The sequence below is a fragment of the Lipotes vexillifer genome, unplaced genomic scaffold (assembly GCF_000442215.2).
Source record: "Lipotes vexillifer unplaced genomic scaffold, Lipotes_vexillifer_v1.1 scaffold889, whole genome shotgun sequence".
NCBI lineage: Eukaryota > Metazoa > Chordata > Mammalia > Artiodactyla > Lipotidae > Lipotes > Lipotes vexillifer.
In genome coordinates this window covers 1567965-1593427 of record NW_006788335.1, presented here as the reverse complement: position 1 = coordinate 1593427, position 25463 = coordinate 1567965, and the positions used below count along the sequence as shown (strand labels likewise).

The 25463-nt window shown below is 43.3% G+C and overlaps 1 protein-coding gene across 1 annotated transcript in view; it reads right to left on the bottom strand.

The window, feature by feature from the left end:
* GRIP2 (glutamate receptor interacting protein 2) overlaps nt 1-25463 on the bottom strand; it is a 67154-nt gene that overhangs the window by 24815 nt on the left and 16876 nt on the right. The window contains exons 12-16 of the mRNA XM_007461577.1: nt 23369-23555; nt 22715-22860; nt 21906-21986; nt 20280-20346; nt 20036-20181 (exon numbers count right to left, since the gene is read on the bottom strand). Of these exons, the coding sequence (XP_007461639.1) occupies nt 20036-20181; nt 20280-20346; nt 21906-21986; nt 22715-22860; nt 23369-23555 (627 nt within the window). The remainder of the gene's footprint in view (nt 1-20035; nt 20182-20279; nt 20347-21905; nt 21987-22714; nt 22861-23368; nt 23556-25463) is intronic.

Genomic DNA, 25463 nt, shown 5'->3' with positions numbered 1-25463 from the left:
TCCAGCCAACCCCTCAACCATTGATTCACTCTTTCCCTGCATCATTAACTCACCTATTACCTCAGCCATTAATACACTCATTCCCTTAGCCATTAATTCACCTATTCTATCAGCCATTAATACACCAATTCCCTCAGGCCTAATAAACCCATTCCTTTAGTGATTAGTTCACCCATTCCCTCATGACATTAATACTCCCATTCCCTCATGTCATTAATAAACCCAATCCTTAAGCCATTGGTTCACCATTCCCTCAATCATTAATTCACAGATTCTCTGAGCCATTAGTTTATCCATTGCCTCAGCCCTTACTACACACATTCCTTCACCATTAATTCATCCATTTCCTCACCTACAAATACACCCATTCCCTCCGTGACTAATACACCCATTTCTTCAGGCCATTAATTTACCCATTTCTTCAGCCATAATATCCACATTCCCTTAGCCTTTAATTCATCCATTCAGTCCTTATTTCACTCATTCCCTCAGCCATTAATTCACCCATTCCCCAAGCCACTAATTCATCCTTTCCATAAGTCATTAATTTACCCATTTTCAGCTGTTATTCAACTATTTCCTCAGCCATTTATTCAACCATTCCTTCAGACTTTGATACACCAGTACCTTCAGCCATTAATACACACAATGCCCACATCCATTAATTCGCTCTTACCCTCAGCCATTAATTGTGGTATTCTCTCAGCCATTTATTCAGCCAATGCTTAAGCCATTAATTCACCCATTCCCTCAGTCATTAACTCACCTATTCCCTTAGTCATTAATACACACATTCCCTCAGCCATTACTTCACACATTCCCTCAGCCATGAATTCACCCATTCTCTCAGCCATTAATATACCCATTTCCTCATGCCATTAATTCACACAAGCCATCAATCCTAATACAAACTTTTCGTCAGCTATTAATACATCCATTCTCTCAGACACCAATATACCATTTGAGGAAGTCATTAATTCACCCATTACTTCTGCCATTAATTCACACATTCTTTCTGCCATTAGTTCACTCACTGTCTAAGCCACTAATGCACCCAGTTCCTCAAGGACTGATTCACCCATTCTCTCAGCCATTAGTGAACCCATTCTGACAGCCATATTCACCCATTTCCTAAGACATTAGTTCACCCATTCCCTCAACCACTAATACACCAATTTTTCAGCCACTACTGCAACTGTTCTCTCAGTCACTTATTCACCCATTCCCTCAGTCATTAATTCAGCCAATCCCTCTGCCATTATTACCCTCATTACCTCAGTCATTAATACACCAATACTTTTATGCCTCATATACCTACCCATTCGGTCACTGATTAGTTCACCCATATCCTCAGCCATTAATTCAGCTAATCCCTCAGCCATTAATACACCCATTCCATCCACATTTAAATCACCAATTCCTTCAGTTCTTAATTCACTCATTCCATGAGCCACTGATTGTCCCTTCCCTTTAGCCATTACTCAACCATTCCCTCAGCCTTTGAAACACCAGTTCCCGCAACCACTAATACATACATCCTCCATCCCTTAATTTACCCATTCCCTCAGACATTAATTCATTCCTTCAGCCAATAATTTATACAATCCTGAATTCATTCAGTTATTCTCTCAGCCATTAATTCACTTAGAACCTCAGCCATTTTTACACCAATTTCCTTATGCCTAATACACCCATCCCCTCAGGAATTGGTTCACACATTCCCTCAGCCATTGATACACCCATTTCTTCATCCATTAATATACCCATCCCCTCATACCATTAACACAGCAATTCCCTCTGTCATTAATGCATCTATTGCCTCGGCCGTTAATACACACATTTCCTCATGCCCTAATTCACCACTCCTCTCAGCCATGAATTCACCCATTCCCACAGCCATTATATACCCATTCCCTCATGACATTAATATACCCCTTTCCTCAGCCTTTGTTGCTGTGCACAGGCTTTCTGTAGTTGCGGCGAGTGGGGGCCACTCTTCGTTGGGGGCCATTCTTCGTTGCAGTGAGTGGGCTTCTCATCGCCGTGGCTCCTTTTTTTGGGGAGCTCAGGCTCCAGGCGCACGGACCTCAGTAGTTGTGGCGCTTGGGCCTCAGTAGTTGTGGCGTTCGGGCTCTAGAGTGCAGGCTAACAGCTGTGGTGCACGGGCTTCGTAGCTCCGCGGCACGTGGAATCTTCCTGGACCAGGGCTCGAACCCACGTGTCCCACACTGGCAGGCGGATTCTTAACCACTGCGCCACCAGCGAAGTCCTAATTCACCCATTCTTTCTGCCATTAGTTCAGTCATTCTCTAAGCCACTAACGGACCCAGTCCTTCTAGCATTAATTCACCTACTACCTCAGCCATTAGTTCACCCATTCCATCAGCCACATTCACCCACTTCCTAAAAAATTAGTTCACTCATCCCCTCAAATTGTAATACACCCATTTTCTAGGCAACTAATGCACCCATTCTCTCAACTATTAATTCACCCATTCTGTCACCCACTAATTCAGCCAATGTCTGAGACATTCTCTAGGCCATTAATTATACTATTTCTTCAGCCTTTCCCCCATTCTCTCAGCCATTAATACACCCATCCCTTCAGCGATTAGTTCACTCATTAGCTCAGCCATTATTTTACCCCAACCTCATGCCGTTTGTTCACCCATTCCTTCAGCTATTATTTCAACCATTCCTTCAGCCATTAATTCAACGAATCCCTAGGCATTATTTCGGTCATTCACAAAGCATTTGATACACCAATTCCCTCAACCATTTATACCACACTCCCCCATCCATTACTTATCCATTTCCTTATCCATTAATTCAGGCAATCCCTCAGCCATTAATTCACCCATTCCATCAGCCATTAATACACCAATTCTTTCTTTCCTAATACACCCATCCCCTCAGCAATTACTTTACCCATCCTCAGCCATTATTTCAGCCATTCCCCCCAGCCTTCAATACACCAATTCCCTCAACCATTAAAACACACATTATTTCATCTGTTAATTCACCCATCCCTCAGCCATTAATTTAGACAGTCCCTTAGCTTTTCATTCACCCATCCCTTCAGCCATGAATTCACCAAGTCTTTCCGCCATTAATTCACCTATACCTTCAGCCATTTATATACCAATTCCCACAGGTCTAACACATCCGTCCCCTCAGCGATTAGTTCACCCCTTCCCTCAGCCATTAACACATCCATTCCCTCATGCCATTACTTCACCTGTTAATTCGGCGATTATTTCACCCTTTGCCTCAGCTATTATTCAATCATTCCCTCAGCCATTAATACACCCATTCCATCCACATTTAAATCACCAATTCCTTCAGCTGTCATTACACTCATTGCCTCAGCCACTGATTGTCCCTTTCCTTTAGCCATTACTCAACCATTCCCTCAGCCTTTGAAACACCAGTTACCGCAACCATTAATACACACATCTCCCCATCCATTAATTTACCCATTTCCTCAGTCATTAACTCCCCTATTCCCTCAGCCATTATTTCACCCATTCCCTCAGTCATTAATACACCAATACTTTTAAGCCTAATATACCCATTCAGTCACTGATTAGTTCACCCATATCCTCAGCCAGTAATTCACTTTATCCCTCAGTCATTAATACACCCATTCCATCTGCATTTAAATCACCAATTCCTTCAGTTGTCAAGTCACTCATTCCCTTAGCCACTGATTCTCCCTTCCCTTTAGCCAGTATTCAACCATTCCCTCAGCCTTTGAAACACCTGTTCCCGCAACCATTGATACACACATCCCCACCATCCATTAATTTACCCATTCCCTCAGCCATTATTTCACCCATTCCTTCAGCCATTAATACACCCATTTCCTCATGCCATTAATTCATGCAATCCTTCAGTCCTAATACAACCTTTCTGTCAGCTATCTATATTTCCATTCTCTCAGCCATTAGTTCACCATTCTCTCCATTATTACTTCATAGATTCCCTCAGACATTAGTTTATGGATACCCTCAGTGTTTAAAACACACATTCCCCCAGCCATTAATTCATCCATATCCTCAGCTATTAATACACCCATTACCCCAGGGACTAATACACCCACTTCCTCAGTCATTATTTCTCCCTTTCCCTCAGCTATAGTTTACCTATTCCCTCAGCCATTAAGTCACCCAACCCCTTCACCATAAATTCACCTACTATCTCAGCTATTAATACACCCATTCCCTGAGCCATTAAAACACCCCTTCCCTCAGCCATGATTCACCCATTTCTCAGCCATTAATATACCCATTTCATGCCATTAATTCGTGCAATCTGTCAGCCCTAATACAAATTTTCTGTCAGCTATTAATACATCCATTCACTCAGCCATGAGTTCACCTGTTCTCGCAGCCACCAATACACCATTTCTGGAAGTCATTAATTCACCCATTCTTTCCGTCATTAGTTTACTCTTTGTCCAAGGCATTAATGCACCCAGATCCTCAGGCATTAATTCAGACATTCCCTCAGCCCATATTTCTGCCAATCTTGAAATCATTAATTCAGCCATTCCCTCAGCCATGAATTCACTTATACCCTCAACCATTAATTCATCTCTACCCTCAGCCATTTTTACACCAATTTCTCATGCCTATTACACCCCTCCCCTCACCGATGAGTTCACACATTCTATTAGCCATTGATACACCCTTTCCTTCATCCATTAATATACCCATTCCCACATGCCATTAATACACCCATTCCCTCAGTCATTAATTCATCTATTGCCTCAGCCATTAATACACACATTTCCTCATGCCCTAATTCATCACTCCTCTCAGCCATTAATTCACCCATTCCCACAGCCATTATATATCCATTCCCTCATGACAATAATACACCCATTCCTTCAACCATTAGTTTACCCCTTACCTCATCCATTAGTACACCCATTCTCTCAGGCATTAATTCACCCATTCCCTCAGGCCATAATTCACCCATTCCCTCAGTCATTAATACACACATTGCCTCCTGCCATCCTTTCACCCATTCCCTCAACTACTAATACACCCTTGCACTCAGCCGTTAGTTCACCCATTCCTTAGCCACTAATACACCTATTCCCTCAACAATTTGTTCTTCCACTTCCTCATGCCATTAATAGAGTCATTAGCTTGGCCATTAGTTTACCCATTTCCTATGTCATTATTTCACTCATTCCCTCAGCCACTAATTCACCCATTCCCTCAGCCATTAATTCACCCATTCCTTTAGCTGTTATTATTCCCTCAGCCATTCCTTCAGCCTTGGATACACCAATTCCATCAGCCATTAACACACAACTCCCACATCCATTTATTCTCCCATTCCTGCATCCATTAATTCACTCTTTACATCAGCCATTAATTCTGGTATTCTCTCAGACATTGAATCAGCCAATCTCTCAGCCATTAATTTGCCCATTTCCTCAGTCATAACTCACCTATTCCCTCAGCCATTACTTCACACGTTCCCTCAGCCATGAATTCACTCATTCTCTCAGCCATTAGTTCTCCCGTTCTCTCAGCCATCAATACACCATTTCCTGAAGTCATTAATTCACCCATTACTTCTGCCATTAATTCACCCATTCTTTCTTCCATTAGTTTACTTATTGTCCAAACCACTAATGCACCCAGTTCCTCAGGCATTAATTCATCTATTCCCTCAGCCATTAGTTCACCCATTCTGACAGCCACATTCACCCATTTCCTAAGACATTAGTTCACCCATCCCTCAACCACTAATATACCAATTTTTCAGCCACTAATGCAACCATTCTCTCAGCCATTTATTCACCCATTCCCTCACCCATCAATTCATCCATTCCCTCAGCCATTAATACACCACTCCCTCATGATAATGATACACCCAACCCTCAGCCATTGTCCATTTATTTCCTCAAAAAATAATACATGCCTTCACACAGCCATAAATTCACATGTTGCCTCAGCCACTAATTTATCTATTCCCACAGGCATTAATACAGCCATTTCCTATTGCCATTAATTCACCCATTCTCGAGTCCCTCCCATCAGCAAGGTTGCACAAGCCTCTTAGATAGCCTCTTCCACCAGAAGGCAGACAGCAGAAGCAAGAAGAACTACAATTCTGCAGCCTGTGGAAGGAAAACCACATTCACAGAAAGATAGACATAAGGAAAAGGCAGAGGACTTTGTACCAGATGAAGGAACAAGATAAAACCCGCAGAAAAACAACTAAATGAAGTGGAGATAGGCAACCTTTCAGGAAAAGAATTCAGAATAATGATAGTGAAGATGATCCGGGACCTCAGAAAAAGAATGGAGCAAAGATTCAGAAGATGCAAGAAATGTTTAACAAAGACCTAGAAGAATTAAAGAACAAACAAACAGAGATGAACAATACAATAACTGAAATGAAAACTACACTAGAAGGAATCAATAGCAGAATAACTGAGGCAGATGAATGGATAAGTGACCTGGAAGACAGAATGGTGAAATTCACTGCTGTGGAACAGAATAAAGAAAAAAGAATGAAAAGAAATGAAGACAGCCTAAGAGACCTCTGGGACAACATTAAACGCAACAACATTCACATTATAAGTGTCCCAGAAGGAGAAGAGAGAGAGAAAGGACCTGAGAAAACATTTGAAGAGATTACAGTCGAAAACTTCCCTAACATGGGAAAGGAAATAGCCACCCAAGTCCAGGAAATGGAGAGAGTTCCAGGCAGGATAAACCCAAGGAGAAACAGGCTGAGACACATAGTAAGCAAATTGACAAAAATTAAAGACAAAGAAAAATTATTGAAAGCAACAAGGGAAAAATGACAAATAACATACAAGGGAACTCCCATAAGGTTAACAGCTGATTTCTCAGCAAAAACTCTAGAAGCCAGAAGGGAGTGGCATGATATATTTAAAGTGATGAAAGGGAAGAACGTACAACCAAAATTACTCTACCTGGAAAGGATTTCATTCAGATTCGATGGAGAAATCAAAAATTTTACAGACAAGAAACGCTAAGAGAATTCAGCACCACCAAACCACCTCTACAACAAATGCTAAAGGGACTTCTCTAAGTGGGAAACACAAGATAAGAAAAGAACCTACAAAAACAAACCCATAACAATTAAGAAAATGGTAATAGGAACATACATATCGATAATTACCTTAAACGTGAATGGATTAAATGCTCCAACCAAAAGACAAAGACTCGCTGAATGGATACAAAAACAAGACCCATATATATGCTGTCTACAAGAGACCCACTTCAGACCTAGGGACACATACAGACTGAAAGTGAGGGGATGGAAAAAGATACTCCATGCAAATGGAAAGCAAAAGAAAGCTGGAGTAGCAATACTCATTATCAGATAAAATAGACTTTAAAATAAAGAATGTTACAAGAGACAAGGAAAGACACTACATCATTATCAAGGGGTCAATCAAAAAGAAGATATAACAATTATAAACATATATGCACCCAACAGAGGAGCACCTCAATACATAAGGCAACTGTTAACAGTTATAAAAGAGGAATGACAGTAACACAATAATAGTGGGGGACTTTAACACCTCACTTACACCAATGGACAGATCATCCAAACAGAAAATTAAAAGGAAACACAAGCTCTAAATGACACAAAAGACCAGATACATTTAACTGATATTTATAGGACATTCCATCCAAAAACAGCAGATTACACTTTCTTCTCAAGTGCACACGGAACATTCTCCAGGACAGATCACATCTTGGATCACAAATCAAACCTCAGTAAATTTAAGAAAATTGAAATCATATCAAGCATCTTTTCCGACCACAATGCTATGAGATTAGAAATCAATTACAGGGGAAAAAACGTAAAAACCACAAACACAAGGAGGCTAAACAATACGTTACTAAATAACCAAGAGATCACTGAAGAAACCAAAGAGGAAATCAAAAAATACCTAGAGACAAATTACAACGAAAACATGACAATCCAAAACCTACGGGATGCAGCAAAAGCAGTTCTAAGAGGGACGTTTATAGCAATACAAGCCTACCTCAAGAAACAAGAAAAATCTCAAACAAACAATCTAACCTTACACCTAAAGGAACTAGAGAAAGAACAACAAACAAAACCCAAAGTTAGTAGAAGGAAAGAAATCATAAAGATCAGAGCAGAAATAAATGAAATTGAAACAAAGAAAACAATAGCAAAGATCAATAAAACTAAAAGCTGGTTCCTTGAGAAGATAAACAAAATTGATAAACCATTAGCCAGACTCATCAAGAAAAAGAGGGAGAGGACTCATATCAATAAAATTAGAAAAGAAAAAGGAGAAGTTACAACAGACACTGCAGAAATACAAAGCATCCTAAGAGACTATTGCAAGCAACTCTATGCCAATAAAATGGAAAACCTGGAAGAAATGGACAAATTCTTAGGAGGGTATAACATTCCAAGACTGAACCAGGAAGAAATAGGAAATATGAACAGACCAATCACAAGTAATGAAATTGAAACTGTGATTAAAAATCTTCCAACAAACAGAAGTCCAGGACCAGATGGCTTCACAGGTGAATTCTATCAAACGTTTAGAGAAGAGCTAACACCCATCCTTCTCAACCTGTTCCAAAAAACTGCAGAGGAAGGAACATTCCCAAACTCATTCCACAAGGCCACCATCACTCTGATACCAAAATCAGACAAAGGTACTGCAAAAAAGGAAAATTACAGACCAATATCACTAATGGATATAGATGCAAAAATCCTCAACAAAATATTAGCAAACAGAATCCAACAACACATTAAAAGGATCATACACCATGATCAAGTGGGATATTTCCCAGGGATGCAAGGATTCTTCAATATACACAAATCAATCAATGTGATACACCTTATTAACAAATTGAAGAATAAAAACCATATGATCATCTCAATAGATGCAGAAAAAGTTTTGACTAAATTTAACACCTGTTTATGATAAAAACTCTCCAGAAACTGGGCATAGAAAGGCCATATATGACATAATAAAGGCCATATATGACAAACCCATAGCAAACAACATTCTCAATGGTGAAAAACTGAAAGCATTTCCTCTAAGATCAGGAACAAGACAAGGATGTCCATTCTCACCACTATTATTCAACATAGTTTTGGAAGTCCTAGCCACGGCAATCAGAGAAGAAAAAGAAATAAAAGGAATACAAATTGGAAAAGAAGAAGTAAAACTGTCACTGTTTCAGATGACATGATACTATACACAGAGAATCCTAAAGATGCCACCAGAAAACTACTAGAGCTAATCAATGAATTTGGTAAAGTTGCAGGATACAAAGTTAATGCACAGAAATCTCTTGCATTGCTATACACTAACAACGAAAGACCAGAAAGAGAAATTAAGGAAACAATCCCATTCACCACTGCAACAAAAAGAATAAAATACCTCGGCATAAACCTACCTAAGGAGGTAAAAGACCTGTTCTCAGAAAACTATAAGACACTGATGAAAGAAATCAAAGATTACACAAACAGATGGAGAGATATACAATGTTCTTGGATTGGAAGAGTCAATATTATGGAAATGACTATAGTACCCAAAGCAATCTAAAGATTCAATGTAAACCCTATCAAATTACCAACCTCATTTTTCACAGAATAAGAACAAAAAATTTTACAACTTGTATGGAAACACAAAAGACCCTGAATACCCAAAGCAATCTTGAGAAAGAAAAATGGAGCTGGAGGAATCAGGCTCCCTGACTTCAGACTATACTATAAAGCTACAGTAATCAAGACAATATGGTACTGGCACAAAAACAGAAATATAGATCAATGGAACAGGATACAAAGCCCAGAGATAAACCCACACACCTAGGGTCAACTAATCTATGACAAAGGAGGCAAGGATATACCAATGGAGAAAAGACAGTCTCTTCAATAAGTGGTGCTGGGAAAACTGGACAGCTCCATGTAAAAGAATGAAATTAGAACACTCCCTAACACCATACACAAAAATAAACTCCAAATGGATTCAAGACCTAAATGTAAGACCGGACACTATAAAACTCTTAGAGGAAAACATTGGAAGAACACTCTTTGACATAAATCACAGCAAGATCTTTTTTTTTCCTCCAGTTTTAGCTGCTTTAATTGTTTAAACTCATTGTTTGGCATTCTTCCATGCTTTTTTTTTAACATCTTTATTGGAGTGTAATTGCTTTAAAACAGTGTGTTAGTTTCTGCTTTATAACAAAGTGAATCAGTTATACATATACATATGTTCCCATATCTCTCCCCTCTTGTGTCTCCCTCCCTCCCACCCTCCCTATCCCAGCCCTCTAGGTGGTCACAAAGCACTGAGCTGATCTCCCTGCGCTATGCAGCTGCTTCCCACTAGCTATCTATTTTACGTTTGGTAGTGTATATATGTCCATGCCACTCTCTCACTTTATCACAGCTTACCCTTCCCCCTCCCCATATCCTCAAGTCCATTCTCTAGTAGGTCTGTGTCTTTATTCCTGTCTTACCCCTAGGTTCTTCATGACATTTTTTCCCCCTTAGATTCCATATATATGTGTTAGCATACAGTATTTGTCTTTCTCTTTCTGACTTACTTCACTCTGTATGACAGATTCTAGGTCCATCCACCTCACTACAAATAACTCAATTTCGTTTCTTTTTATGGCTGAGTAATATTCCATTGTATATATGTGCCACATCTTCTTTATCCATTCATCTGATGATGGACACTTAGGTTGTTTCCATCTCCTGGCTATTGTAAATGGAGCTGCAATGAACATTGGGATGCATATGTCTTTTTGAATTATGGCTTTCTCAGGGTATATGCCCAGTAGTGGGATTGCTGGGTCATATGGTAGCTCTATTTGTAGTTTTTTAAGGAACCTCCATACTGTTCTCCATAGTGGCTGTACCAATTCACATTCCCACCAGCAGTGCAAGAGGGTTCCCTTTTCTCCAACCCTCTCCAGCATTTATTGTTTCTAGATTTTTTGATGATGGCCATTCTGACTGGTGTGAGATGATACCTCATTATAGTTTTGATTTGCATTTCTCTAATGATTAATGATGTTGAGCATTCTTTCATGTGTTTGTTGGCAATCTGTATATCTTCTTTGGAGAAATGTCTATTTAGGTCTTCTGCCCATTTTTGGACTGGGTTGTTTGTTTTTTTGTTATTGAGCTGCATGAGCTGCTTGTAAATTTTGGAGATTAGTCCTTTGTCAGTTTCTTCATTTGCAAATATTTTCTTCCATTCTAAGGATTGTCTTTTGGTCTTGTTTATGGTTTCCTTTGCTGTGCAAAAGCTCTGAAGTTTCATTAGGTCCCATTTGTTTATTTTTGTTTTTATTTCCATTTCTCTAGAAGGTGAGTCAAAAAGGATCTTGCTGTGATTTATGTCATAGAGTGTTCTGCCTATGTTTTTCTCTAAGAGTTTGATAGTTTCTGGCCTTACATTTAGGTCTTTAATCCATTTTGAGCTTATTTTTGTGTATGGTGTTAGGGAGTGTTCTAATCTCATACTTTTACGTGTACCTGTCCAGTTCTCCCAGCACCACTTATGGAAGAGGCTGTCCTTTCTTCACTGTACATTCCTGCCTCCTTTATCAAAGATAAGGTAACCATATGTGCATGGGTTTATCTCTGGGCTCTCTATCCTGTTCCACTGATCTATATTTCTGTTCTTGTGCCAGTACCATACTGTCTTGATTACTGTAGCTTTGTAGTATAGTCTGAAGTCAGGAAGCCTGATTCCTCCAGCTCCGTTTTTCGTTCTCAAGATCAGCGAGAACTTTTTTGATCCACCTCCTAGAGTAATGGAAATAGAAACAAAAATAAACAAATGGAACCTAATGAAACTTCAAAGCTTTTGCACAGCAAAGGAAACCATAAACAAAAGAAAACCCTCAAAATGGGAGAAAATATTTGCAAACGAATCAACAGACAAAGGATTAATCTCCAAAATATATAAACAGCTCGTGCAGCTCAATATTAAAAAAACAAACAACCCAATCCAAAAATGGGCCAGAAATCCTAAATAGACATTTCTCCAAAGAAGACATACAGATGGCCAAGAAGCACATGAAAAGCTGCTCAGCCTCACTAATTATTATAGAAATGCAAATCAAAACTACAATGAGGTATCATTTCACACCAGTTAGAATAGGCATCATCAGAAAATCTACAAACAACAAAGGCTGGACAGGGTGTGGAGAAAAGGGAACCTTCTTGCACTGTTGGTGGGAATGTAAATTGATACAGCCACTATGGAGAACAGTATGGAGGTTCCTTAAAAAACTGCAAATAGAATTACCTTATGACCCAGCAAACCCACTACTGGGCATATACCCAGAGGAAACCATAATTCAAAAAGACACATGCATCCCAATGTTCATTGCAGCACTACTTACAATAGCCAGGTCATGGAAGCAACATAAATGCCCATCGATATTTAGACGAATGGATAAGGAAGATGTGGCACATATATACAATGGGATATTACTCAGCCATAAAACGGAATGAAACTGGGTCATTTGTAGAGACGTGGGTGGATCTAGAGACTGTCATACAGAGTGAAGTCAGAAAGAGAAAAACAAATATCGTATATTAACACATATATGTGGAACCTAGAAAAATGGTACAGATGAACCGGTTTGCAGGGCAGAAATACAGACACAGATGTAGGGAACAAACGTATGGACACCAAGCAGGGGAAAGTGGAGGGGTGTGGGTGGTGGTGGTGGTTGTGATGGGATGAATTGGGAGATTGGGATTGACATATATACACTAATATGTATACAATAGATAACTATTAAGAACCTGCTGTATAAAAAATTGAATAAAATTCAAAAATTCCAAGAAAAAAATTCACCCATTCCCTCAACATTAATTGACCTCTTCCCATAGCCATTAATTCATCCATTCCCTCAGCCATTAATACACCTTTCCCTCATGATACTGATACACCCATCCCTCGGCCATTGTTCATTTATTTCCTCAAAAACGAATACATGCATTCACGCAGCCATAAATTCAACCATTGCCTCAGCTATTAATTTATCTATTCCCACAGGCATTAATATAGCCATTTCCTTATGCCATTCATCTACCCATTCCCTTGCCATTAACTCACCCATTACTTCAGCCATTATTTTACCTATACCCTCAGCCAAAGTTCACCCAATCCCTAAGCCATTAATTCACCTATTCCTTCCACCATTAATACACCGATTCCCTCACGTCTAATACACCCATTCCCTTAGTCATTAGGTCACCCATTCCCTCATGACATTAATTTACCCCTTCCTTCAGCTCTTATACACACATTCCCTCAGCCCTTAATTCATCCATTGCCTCTCCATTAATTCACCACTCCTCTCAGCCATTAATTCATCCATTCCATCACCCATTAATATACCCGTGCTTCATGCCATTAATACACTCATTCTCCCAGCCATTAATTCATCTATTTCCTCAGCATTAATACAACCATTGTTTCCTGTCATTAATTTACCCATTCCCTCAACCATTAATACACCCTTTCCTTCAGTCATTATTACTCATTCCCTTAGCCACTAATACACCCATTTCCTCATGCCACTGATACATCCATTCCCTCATGACATTGATACACCCATCGCTCAGCCATTGTTTATTTATTCCCTCAAAAACTAATACATGCATTTCCTCAGGCTTTAACTCACCCAACACCTCAGCCCTTAATTCACCTATTCCTTCAGCCATTACTTGAACTATTCCCTCAGCCATTAATTCAGCCATCCTCTCAGCCTTTGATACACCAATTCCATCAGCCTTTAATACACACATTCCCACACCCATTAATTCACCCATTCTCTCAGCCATTAATTCAGCCAATCCCTCAGCCATTACTTCACACATTCCCTCAGCAATAATTCACCCATTCCTTCAGCTATTAATTCACCCATTCCCTCTGCTATTGATAAACCTCAGCCACTGACATACCTATTCCTTCATGCCATTATTCACCATTCCCTTGTCCCTAATAATGATTCCCTCAGCCATTAATTCACCCATTCCCTCAGCCCTAATATAGACTCCCTCAGCTATTCAGCCATTTCCTCAGCCATTAATGTATCCACTCCCTCAGCCATTAATATATCCATTCTCTCAGCCATTAATTCACCCATTTCCTCATGCCATTAACTCACCCATTCCCTCGGCCCTCAAGCAAGCTTTCCGCCACCTATTAATTCATCCGTTCTCTCAGCCATTATTTCACTTATGCTCTCAGCCACAAATACACGATTTCCGTAAATCATTAATTCACCTATTCCCTCTGCCATATTTCACTCATTCTGTCCACCATTTGTCTTTCCACTCATTCTCTAAGGCACTAGTGCACCCAGTCCCTCAGGCATTAATTCACCTATTCCCCAGCCATTAGTTCACCCGTTCCCGTTCCATCAGCTACATTCACCCATTTCCTAAGACATTAATTCACCCATTCCCTCAGCCACTAATGTACCGATTTCCTAGCCTACTAATACACCCATCTTCTCAGTCATTAATTCAGTACTCCCTCAGCCTGTAATTCACCCATTCCTTCAGCCATTAATTAACCTATACCCTCAGGTGTTAATTCAACCATTCCCTCAGGCATTAATTCACCTATTCCCTCAGCTATTAGTTCAGCCATTTCGTCAGCCACATTCACCCATTTCCTAAGACATTGGTTCACCCATTCCATTAGACTCAAATACATCCATTCACTCAGCGATTAACTCACCCTTTCCCTCCTCTATTCCCTCATCCATTAATACACCCATTCTTCAATCCATTAATGTACCCATTCCCTCATCCACTAATACAGCCATTCCCTCCACATTAATTCACCCATTCCCTCAGCTGTTATGACTCATTCTGTCGGCCATTAATTCATCCATTCTGTCCACCATTAAGTCAGCCACTTTATCACCCATTATTTCACCCATTCTTTCAGCCACTAATACATCTCTTCTGGCAGCTATTCATTCATCCATACCCTCATCCATTAGTTCACCCATTCCCTCAGGCAATAATTCACCCATTAACTCAACTATTAATTCACCTTATCCCTCAGCCCTTAATACACCCATTTCCTGAGCCATTGATACACCTATTCCTTCATCTATAATATACTCATTGTCTCATGCCATTAATACAACCATTCCCTCAACCACTAATACACCCATTTTCTAGGCCACTAATGCACCCATTCTTTCAACCATTAATTCACCCATTCCAACAGCCATTAATACACCAATTGTTTTATGCCTATACACCCATTCACTCAGCAGTTAGTTCACCCATATCCCCGCCATTAATTCAGCCAGTCCCTCAGCCATTATTTCATCCATTCTCAAAGCCTTTGATACACCAATTCCCTCAACCATTAATACACATTCCCCCATCCACTAATTCACTCATTCCCTCAGTCATTTATTCAGTTTTCCCTCAGCCATTAACTCAGCCAATGCTTCACCCACTAAATCACCCATTCCTCACCATTAATTCACCCATTCTCTCCAACATTAAGCTGGCCATATTCTCATCCAGTTTCACCCATTCTTGCAGCCACTAATACACCTCCTGCAGCCATTCATTCATTCATTCCCTCCGCAATTAATTCACTAGTTAACTTAGGAATTAGTTCACTTACTACCTCAGCCATTAGTTTACCCATCCCCTTAACCATTAATTCACCTATTCCCTGAGCCTTTAATACACCCATTCCCTGAGCCATTAATACACCTATCCCCTTATCTATAATATACCCATTCCTTCATGCCATTAATATACCCATTCCTTCAACCATTAATTCATCTAATCCCTCAGCCATTAATACACTCACTTCCTCTTGACATTAATTAATGCATACCCTCAGGCCTAATACAAACTTTCCTTCAGCTATCAATTCATCCATCCGCTCAGCCACTAACCCACCATTTCTGTAAGTCATTAATTCACCCATTTTTTTCTTCCATAAGTTCAGTCATTCTCTAAGCCACTAATGCACCCAGTTCCTCCAAGCATTAATTCACCTATTACATCAGCCATTAGTTCACCCATTCCATAAGCTACACTCGCCCATTTCTTAAGAAGTTAGTTCACCCATTCCCTCAAACAGTAATACACCCATTTTCTAGGCGACTAATGCACCCATTCTCTCACCCACTAATTCAGTCAATCCCTGAGACATTCTCTCGGCCATTAATTAAACTATTTCTTCAGCCATTCCCCCATTCTCCCAGCCACAAATACACCCACATCTTCGGCCATTAATGCACCCATTTTCTTAGGTATTAATTCACCTGCTGTGTCAGTCATTAATACAGCCAATTCCTCAGCCATTATTTCAGCCATTCCCATAGCCTTTGATACAGCAATTCCCTTAACCATTAATACACACTCCTCCATCCATTAATTCACCCATACCCGTCTGTTAATTCACCCATCCCTAGCCATTAATTCATCCATTTCCTCAGCCATTAATTTATCCATTCCCTCTACCATTAATTCACCCATTCTTTCCGCCTTAGTTCACCCATACTGTAATCCACTAATCCACCCAGTCCTTCAGGCATTAATTCACACATTCCCTCTGCCATTAGTTCACTCATTCCCTCAACCACTAATACACCCATTTACTAGGCCTTCAATGCACCCATTCTCTCAGCATTAATTCAACCATTCTCTCGGCCATTAATTCAGCCATTCCCTTGGCCATTAATACACACATTTCTCCATTTCATTTTTTTATTTTATTGTTTAAAAAATTTTTTTTGATGATGACCATTTTTAAGGTCTTTTTAAACTGCTACAATATTGCTTCTGTTTTATGTTTTGGTTTTTGGCCACGAGGCATGTGGGATCTTAGCTCCCCGACCAGGTATCAAACCCACACCCCCTGCATTGGAAGGCGAAGTCTTAAACACTGGACTGCCAGGCAAGTCCCTCTCCATTTCATTTAAATCATACACTCCGGCACCCATTTCCTCAGCCACTCATACACCCATAACCTAGGTCACTAATGCACCCATTCCTTCAGCCATTACTTCAGCTAGTCCCTCAGCCATTAATACAGCCATTCTCTCAGCCTTTGATACACCAATTCCCTCAGGTATTAATACTGTACACACATTCCTTCCCACATCCATTAATTCACCCATTCCCGTATCCATTAATTCACCTTTTCTCTCAGCCATTAATTCAGGCATTCTCTCAGCCATTAATTCACCCATCTCTAAGTCATTAACTCACCTATTCCCTCAGCCACTAATACACTCATTCCTTTAGTCATTACTTCACACATTCCCTCAGCCATAATTCACCTATTCTGGCAGCCATTAATACACCAATTCCCTAATGCCTAATACATCCATTCTCTTGGCAATTAGTCCACCCATGCCCTCATGCCATTAATACATCCGTTCCCTTTCTCATTTATAAACCCACTCGCCCAACCATTAGTTCACTGTTGCCTCAATCATTAGTTCACAGGTCCCTGAGCCATTAGTTTATCCATTGCCTCATCCCTTAATACACCAGTTCCTTCAGGAACTCAATCACACTTGCCTTTAGCCACTAATCCTCAGCCATTTTTTTTTTTTTTTTGCGCTAAGCGGGCCTCTCACTGTTGTGGCCTCTCCCGTTGCGGAGCACAGGCTCCGGACGCGCAGGCTCAGCGGCCATGGCTCACGGGCCCAGCCGCTCCGCGGCACGTGGGGTCTTCCCGGACCGGGGCATAAACCCGTGTCCCCTGCATCGGCAGGCGGACTCTCAACCACTGCGCCACCAGGGAAGCCCCTCAGTCATTATTCAAGCCATTCCCTCAGCCTTTGATACACCAGTTCCTTCAGGCATTCATACATTCCCACATCCATTAATTCACCCACTTCCTCAGCCATTAATTGAGACAATCCCTGAGCCATTAATTCAGGCATTCTCTCCACCATTAATTCAGCCAATCCCTCAGCCATTAATTCACGCATACCCTGAGTCATTAACTCACCTATTCCTTCAGCCATTAATACACTCATTCCCTCAGTCATTACTTTACACATTCACTCAGCCATTAATTCACCTCTTCCCTCTGCCATTAATACACCAATTCCCTCATGCCTAAAAAACCCATTCTCTTAGCCATTAGTTCATCCATTCCCTCATGCCATTATGGAGCCACTGCCTTGACCATTATGTCACCCATTCCCTAAGCCATTAATTCACCTATTTCCTCTTGCCATTAATTTACCCATTCCCTGAGCCCTAATACACAGATTCCTGCAGCCTTTAATTCACTCATTCCGTCTCCATTAATTCACCACTCCCCTCAGCCATTTAGCTCATCCATTCCTGAACTCATTAATATACCCAATGCCTCAACCAATAACATACCCATTCCATCATGCCATTAAAACACCTATTCCCTCAGCCTGTAGTTTACTCATTCCCTTAGCCCGGTAATCAACCATTGCCTCATGCCATTAATTCACCCTTTCCCTCAGCTCTAATCCAAAGATTCCCTCAGCCATTAATTCACCCATTCCCTCAGCCATTAATACACCCATTCCATCATGCCATTTAAACACCTATTCTCTCCACCTTTAGTTCACCCCTTTCCTCAGCCTTCAATTCACCCATTCCCTCAGCCGTTAGATTTCCTCAGCCATTAATTCAGCCTTTCCCGAAGCCATTCACCCACCCATGCCTTCATGCCATTAATTCACCCATTCCTTCATGCCATTAATACACCCATTCCCTAAGCCATTGATTCACCCATTTCCTCTCCATTAATTCACCACTCTTCTCAGCCATTATTTCATCCATTCCTTCAGCCATTAATACACCCATTGCCTCCTGCCATTAATTTACCCATTCCCTCAACCATTAACACACCCATTTTCTCTACCATTAGTTCAACCATTCCCTGATGCCATTAATACACCCTTTCCATCAGCCTAATTCATATACTCTCTCAGCCACTAATACACACATTCCCTCAGCCACTCATACACCTATTCCTCCAGCCATTAATACAGCTATCCCTCTGCCATTAATTCACCCATTCTCTCAGCCATTAATTCAGCCATTCCCTCATGCCCTTACTCCACCCTTTCCCTCAGCCATTATATCATCCATTCCTTTTGCCACTAATACACCCATTCTTTCATGCCATTAATACACCTATTTCCTCAGCCATTAGTTCAAACATTCCATCAGTCATTAATTCACCCATTCCCCCCACATTAATACATCCATCCCCCCATGCCAGGACTTCAGATGGCACCGAGGCCATCTTCTGCTTCCAGAAATGTCTCCTTCCACTCAAACAGCTATTCTAAAAAGGACAGAAATGTGGAAGCAGCATTTTATAATACAGATTTCACACACCACACAAAATAACAAGGATATGGTGATGATGATAATATCAATGGTAAGAAGACCCCTGATTTCCAGTTTTTCTTAAAAAAATTTGAAAGCTGCCCACAAGTGATCCTCTTTCCCAGGGTAGGAGCTGGCAGCTGCCCGTCTGAACAAGATATTCTCTCCCCTTCCTTCTGTCTACCGAAACTGTATTGTTTTTCTTATCTTCAGCCCAATTCACTCACTCCTGTCAGCTGTCCAGTCTCAGATGTGTCTGAGTTTGCAGCCTCAGCTTACTCACAGCCACCCATGCAGTGGTACATCTCCCATCCCCACCCATTCACCGTCCCACCCAATCATTTGCCCACAGCGGGTTTGCGCAGGGCTTGTTGGATCCAAGCTACCGTCAAACTCCAGCCAACCTTGCAAGGGCCCTTGGAGAAGCCCGGACCCGGGAGTAGGGAGAAATCTGCCATCCACCCCCCTGCCTCCTCATTCAAGGGGTCTCCACCAGCAGCCCCTGGGTGGCACCCACCACGCTCCCTCCTTGGCCGCAGGGAGCCCCGGATTGCCAGCTGGGCACTGTCTGGTCTGCGCGGGCAGGGTCGGGGGCTGGTGGTGGAGCGGCCAGGGCCCTCACCGGAGTTGTCCTCATCCTTGCGGATCTTCAGCTTCACCAGGTCCTCACACTGGCACAGGATTTGTACAGCGTCCTCCATGGGGCAGTTGTCCAGGCGGATGTTGTCGATGGCCAGCAGCTTGTCACCTGGCTCGAGGGTGCCAGTCCTGCAGGAGCAGGGTGGGGACAGGAAGGAGCCTGGCACACACAGGCCCCGAGCCCATCCTCGTGGGCCAGCCCCCCGCCCTGCCAGGGGCTCCCCTACCTGTGCGCCATGCTGCCTTTCTTGATGTCGGAGATGACCAGGGGCTCCCCTCGCTTCCTGCTGGCCGCTGGAGGGAAGGAGCCATGAAGCCCGCCTTTGGTCACCTCAGCCTTGTGGGGCCCAGGAGCTGGGCGTAGACTTGGAGCCATGCGCCCTGCTCCCACAGCTCCCTGGCTGGCTGACTGTGGGCAAATCAGCTCCCCTCTCTGTGCCTCAATTTCCCCTCTGTAAAATGGGGATGAGGCCACAGAGTTCACAGGGACATCAGAGATTAACTAGACAAAGTGCAACAACACCTCCCATGCTCAGCCCATCTCCCAGCAAACGGAGCTCCCTGAGGGGCTGTGTCTGGCTGGTGTCTGTGTCCCCAGCACCTGGCACAGGGCCAGGTCCCAGAACTAGGTGACTTCAACAATTGAGTTCTTCCTTCCCCCACTGCAGGGAATGCTGGCTGCCACAGCTCCCAGCAGGATCCCGCTGGGGAATGGCTTTTGGCTGAGGGAGCAGCCTCACCCAATAAAATGCCTGCACCCAATGACTGGTTCATGCAGTGGTGCCAAGGCAAGGCTCCCAGCCTCAGCTCAGGACAACTCCCGTAGCCTCCCCAGCAAAGAGCTCCCCGTGGGATTGGCCGAGCCCTCTACTGGGACTACATCGCAGCACAGCTCCTCCCGTTGCCTGGTCCTGAGGCCTCCTCCGCCCACAGGTGTTGATCCTGAGAGCCCTCCTCAATAAGGTCCCTGCAGGTAACTCCTAGCGTGAAAAGCTGTTTCCCAGGGAGCACGATCTAAGGACAATGGCGGCTGAGTTTTCCTGCAGAAAGAATCCATTTGGGCTAATGGGTTTTTCCATGAGTAACCAGGTGTAAGGTGGTCCTTCTAGCCCATGCGGCATCTTTGCAAATGAGACAAAGGTGCCCCTTCTAATTAGCCTGTTGAGAAAAGGTTAGAAAACTGTTAAGTGTACCTTGAATGGGCACCTTGTGTCCTGTACAACCTGGGCTACTGCACCTGGTGGCCCTGCCCAGAGGTTCCTGGGCTGGAAGAAGCTTCTCCCCCTCAATTGCTTAAACTCCCACCACCACTGACTGCAGGGTCCGGGGCAGGAAGGAGCTGCGGCAGCAGCCCTTCTGGACAGTTACCCCTCCGGGGCGTGACGAGGAGATGGCAGGAGATGAAGTCAGAGGACTTCGGCTTTTCCTGAGTGAGATGCAGGCTGGGGAGGTTCTGACTGTTCCCATGCTTATGTATTCTACCTTTCTCTTTCCATTCTGCAGTCCCTCACTTTCATTCCTTTGGCAAACATGAATTAAGCACCTACTGTGTTCTAGGCTTTTTCTGGGCCCTGGGAACACAGAGGCAAACAGAAAACTAAACCTGGCCTGTATGTCTGGCGCCTTACAAACCACTTCATTACCCCCGGAGACTAAAAAGGCCAGGAGATTCCCATTGTGCAGAATGGGAAAACGGGGCCTTGAGAAGCCTTGCCTAAGGACACACAACCGGGCACTGCGGTGGAGGGAAGCCACGTCAAGACAGCCCTCCCTCCCACCCAGAGCCTTCCTGCCCGGACAGGTGCTGGGCGTTTTCTCGGGGCAGGTGGAGAGCGTGCGGGGAGCGGACTCACAGCTGATGGTGATGCCCAGCTCCACGCCACGCCTCTTGGGCAGCTTCACGTGGAAGGTGCCGCTGCTCGGGATGACGGACTCTGGGTGCAAACAGACACACACCCATGTGAGACTCAAGGGAACGGCCTCAGGGAGTCCCTGCCCCACACCCATTCTGGTGCAGTGGGGAGGGACCCCAAACAACCCCATCCTGCTTCTTGCACCCACAGATGAGGAAACTGAGACATGGTGCACTGACTTGTCGGAGACAAGCACCCATTGGGTCAGAGCAGAGTCAGGACTAGAACCCAAACTTTATGGCTGCCGCCCTGCTGGGGCCCCCATGGCCCAGCCCAGTCTGTTCGGATCCAGCAATGACTTACTGGGCGCCTCTCACGGGCCGGGCCTCAGCTGGTGCTTTCATACGCTTTATCTCATCTAGTCTGAACAACACCCCTTATGATAGAGGATTCTATTCACTATTTTACACTGTGGGGAACTAAGGGTGGGGGAGGAAGGGTCCTGTCCAAAGTCACACAGTGTCCAAATCACAGAACCAGAATTCTAACCGAGTTGTTTGGGGGTCTTTGCATAAACCCTCAACCCCCCAGCTCCTGTTCCACTGCAAAAACCCTCATCAACCCTCACACTGGCATGTGTAATTCCTTCCACCCCGGCCAGGGCCCTTCTCCCACCATAAGTGCTGGGGACACACTGCAAATGCGGGGCGAAGGATCAGGGCAGGGCGGGAGGTTGTGGGGAGCAGGGTAGTGAGAGGAGGGAGCACAGGGTCCCGAAGGAGAGCAGGAAGCTCCGGGCACCCACTCACCAGCAACGTCAAACTCCACCTCCAGCACGACCTTGTGGGCCAGTGCCGCGTCCCGCAGCAGCTGGTTGGCTTCCTCCATCGTCCCGTCCTCGGTGGCAACGCCATTGATGGCCAGGATGCGGTCCCCTACCTGCAGCAGCCCACACCTGAACCGGGCAGCCCGGCAGAGAGAAGAGGCCCCGCTGGGAGACAGGAACATTGCACAGGAGCAGGGCCAGGCCCAAACCTGGGCCCCACCTCCCGGGCGGAGGTGGAACGCTCAGCTCCACCCTGTGCCAGCTGTAGATCCTCAGGCAATTTACCACAGGACTCTAGCTAAAGTGTGACCTTGCTGGGCCTCAGTTTCTCTGTCTGTCCAATGCAGATGATGCCATGCCTTAGGAGATGTATATAGAGGACTCTGACTTCAGTCACACAGGGGTTCACGTCCTGGGTCACTCGAGTTGTGTGACCCTAGGCAGGTGAATCAGCTTCTCTGAGCCTCAGATTCCTCATCTACAAAATGGGGCTGGTAACGGGGTTGACGCGATAGTTGATGAGATACAACTGTGCAGCCAGGCTTGGTGTGTGACTTGGTTTCCCTGGCTGCCCGTAAGCCCCCCACCCCCGAATTGGAGAGTGGTAGGCCCAGTGGGTTGGGGGCAGTAGGCTCACCTCTCCGCCGGGCTGTCAGGCTCAATAAAACGCACGAGGGGTGGGGAGGACAGGGTCTCGGTGGTGAAGATGCCTCCCTGCAGCTGCAGACCGAAGCCGCTGAGGGGGTCTCCGCAGAGCACGACCTCGGTGGTCTCTGTGTGCACAATCTGGCCGCCTGGCCCCACGGTGCTGGAGGCCAGCGACACTGCGGGGGCAGGCAGGCACGGGCGCTCAAGGCACAGCCCCAGGGATGCCTTCCTGCCAAAGCCCATCCTCCCTCCGCCCAGACACCTGAAGTCAGAGAGGTGAGTGAGCGGGAGGCCTGACTGGCCCGGGGTGGGGCGGGGCAAGTCGAGGCCCATTCTGAGCCTTGGTTTCCTCACCTGAGCAATGAGATCATGAGTCCCACCTGGCAGAGCTGTGGCAAGGATTAAGGAAGACAGCTCTCAGGACTGCCATGTTGTAAAACAGAGGCTCTGAGGGTAGGTGATTCTATGTCATGTCATGTTGTGTGATGTTATATTTCAATTTATTTTATTATTATATCATATACCAAATATCACATTATATTACTGTTAGATACGATAGTATATATTATGCCATTTTTGGTAACAGCTTTATTGAGATACAATTCGGCTACCACAGTATACACCCACAGAGTGTACAATTCAACACTCTGTTTTTAGTATATTCAGTATTTAGTACGTTCAAGTTGTACAGCCATCCCCTCACTCAATTTTGGGACATTTTCAATCCCTTAAAGAAACCCTGTTTCCTTTAGTTAATCACCTAAATCCTCCCATCTCTTCCAGCCCTAAGCAACCACTAATCTACTTTCAATGTCTTTAGAGTTGCCTATTCAGGACATTTCATATCAATGGAATCATACTATACATGGTCTTTTGTGTCTGGTTTCTTTCAACTAGCATAATGTTTCCAGGATTCATCCATGTAGCACATATCAAAACTCCCTTCCTTCTTGAAGCTGACTAATATCTAACTGTATGATGATACCACATTTTTTTAATCCGTCCATTGATGGACATCTGGGTTGTTTCCACCTTTTGGGTATTATGAATAACACTGTATAAACCTGTGTAAATATGTTTTTGGGTAAACATGACATATGTTTTCATTTTTCTTGGGCATTTACTTAAGAGTGGAATTTCTGGGTCATATGATAACTCTGTTCAACTATTTGATATGTTATTCAATATATTTTATTTTACATTCCATATATAAAATACATTTGTATTATTAATATGGATAAGGAGATCGATAAGGGTATCAATTATTAAATAAAACTTCTTATTATATTTTATTCTCCTAATTATACTGTTGTATCTTTATATATTATTTTCTTATACTATTATATATTATATATACATTACAATATATGTAACACTTTATTGTTGGGTATATTGTGTTATTATATTTATATTCATTATTTTTTTCACTTGATTTTTTTCACTATTTCATTATATTTTCACCTCAATGATAAGAATTGTACCTGGAACATTGGAGGTGCTCAAAAAATTTTATTTAACTAATTAATTGTTATCATCAAGGAAGGAGACAGGTAAGGGGTCCCAAGAGTCCCCAGGCTCCATAAGCTCCTGCCTGTGAATGACACTTCTGAATCTTTTCACCTACACAACCCCTACTTCAGTGGGTGACAGAGGTGGCTGGTAAAGGTGTATTGTATCTCTCATCTGACTCTGAATTCTGTTTTCCTTTTCACCTTGGCTGCCAGGAAGCTCATAACCATATTTAGCTCCTTTCAGGTGCCAGATGACTTATATTTCTCTCTTCCCTCACCTGGTTCAATCCTAAATGGCCCAGTCTGACCTTCCATTCTTTCTGGAGGCCTCCCCAACTCACATGGAAGGAGGCTGGGAACACTTTCAACATCAGCAAAGGAAAGATTCTTCCCAGGAAAGATTTCAAAATTCTGGGCATTCTTGTGACTTTTGCTACTTCCACATGTTTCCTGCATTATCATTCATTACTATTTGTCTTTACATTTATTCATTTTTAAAAATACTTAAATACGGGCTTCCCTGGTGGCGCAGTGGTTGAGAGTCCGCCTGCCGATGCAGGGGACACGGGTTCG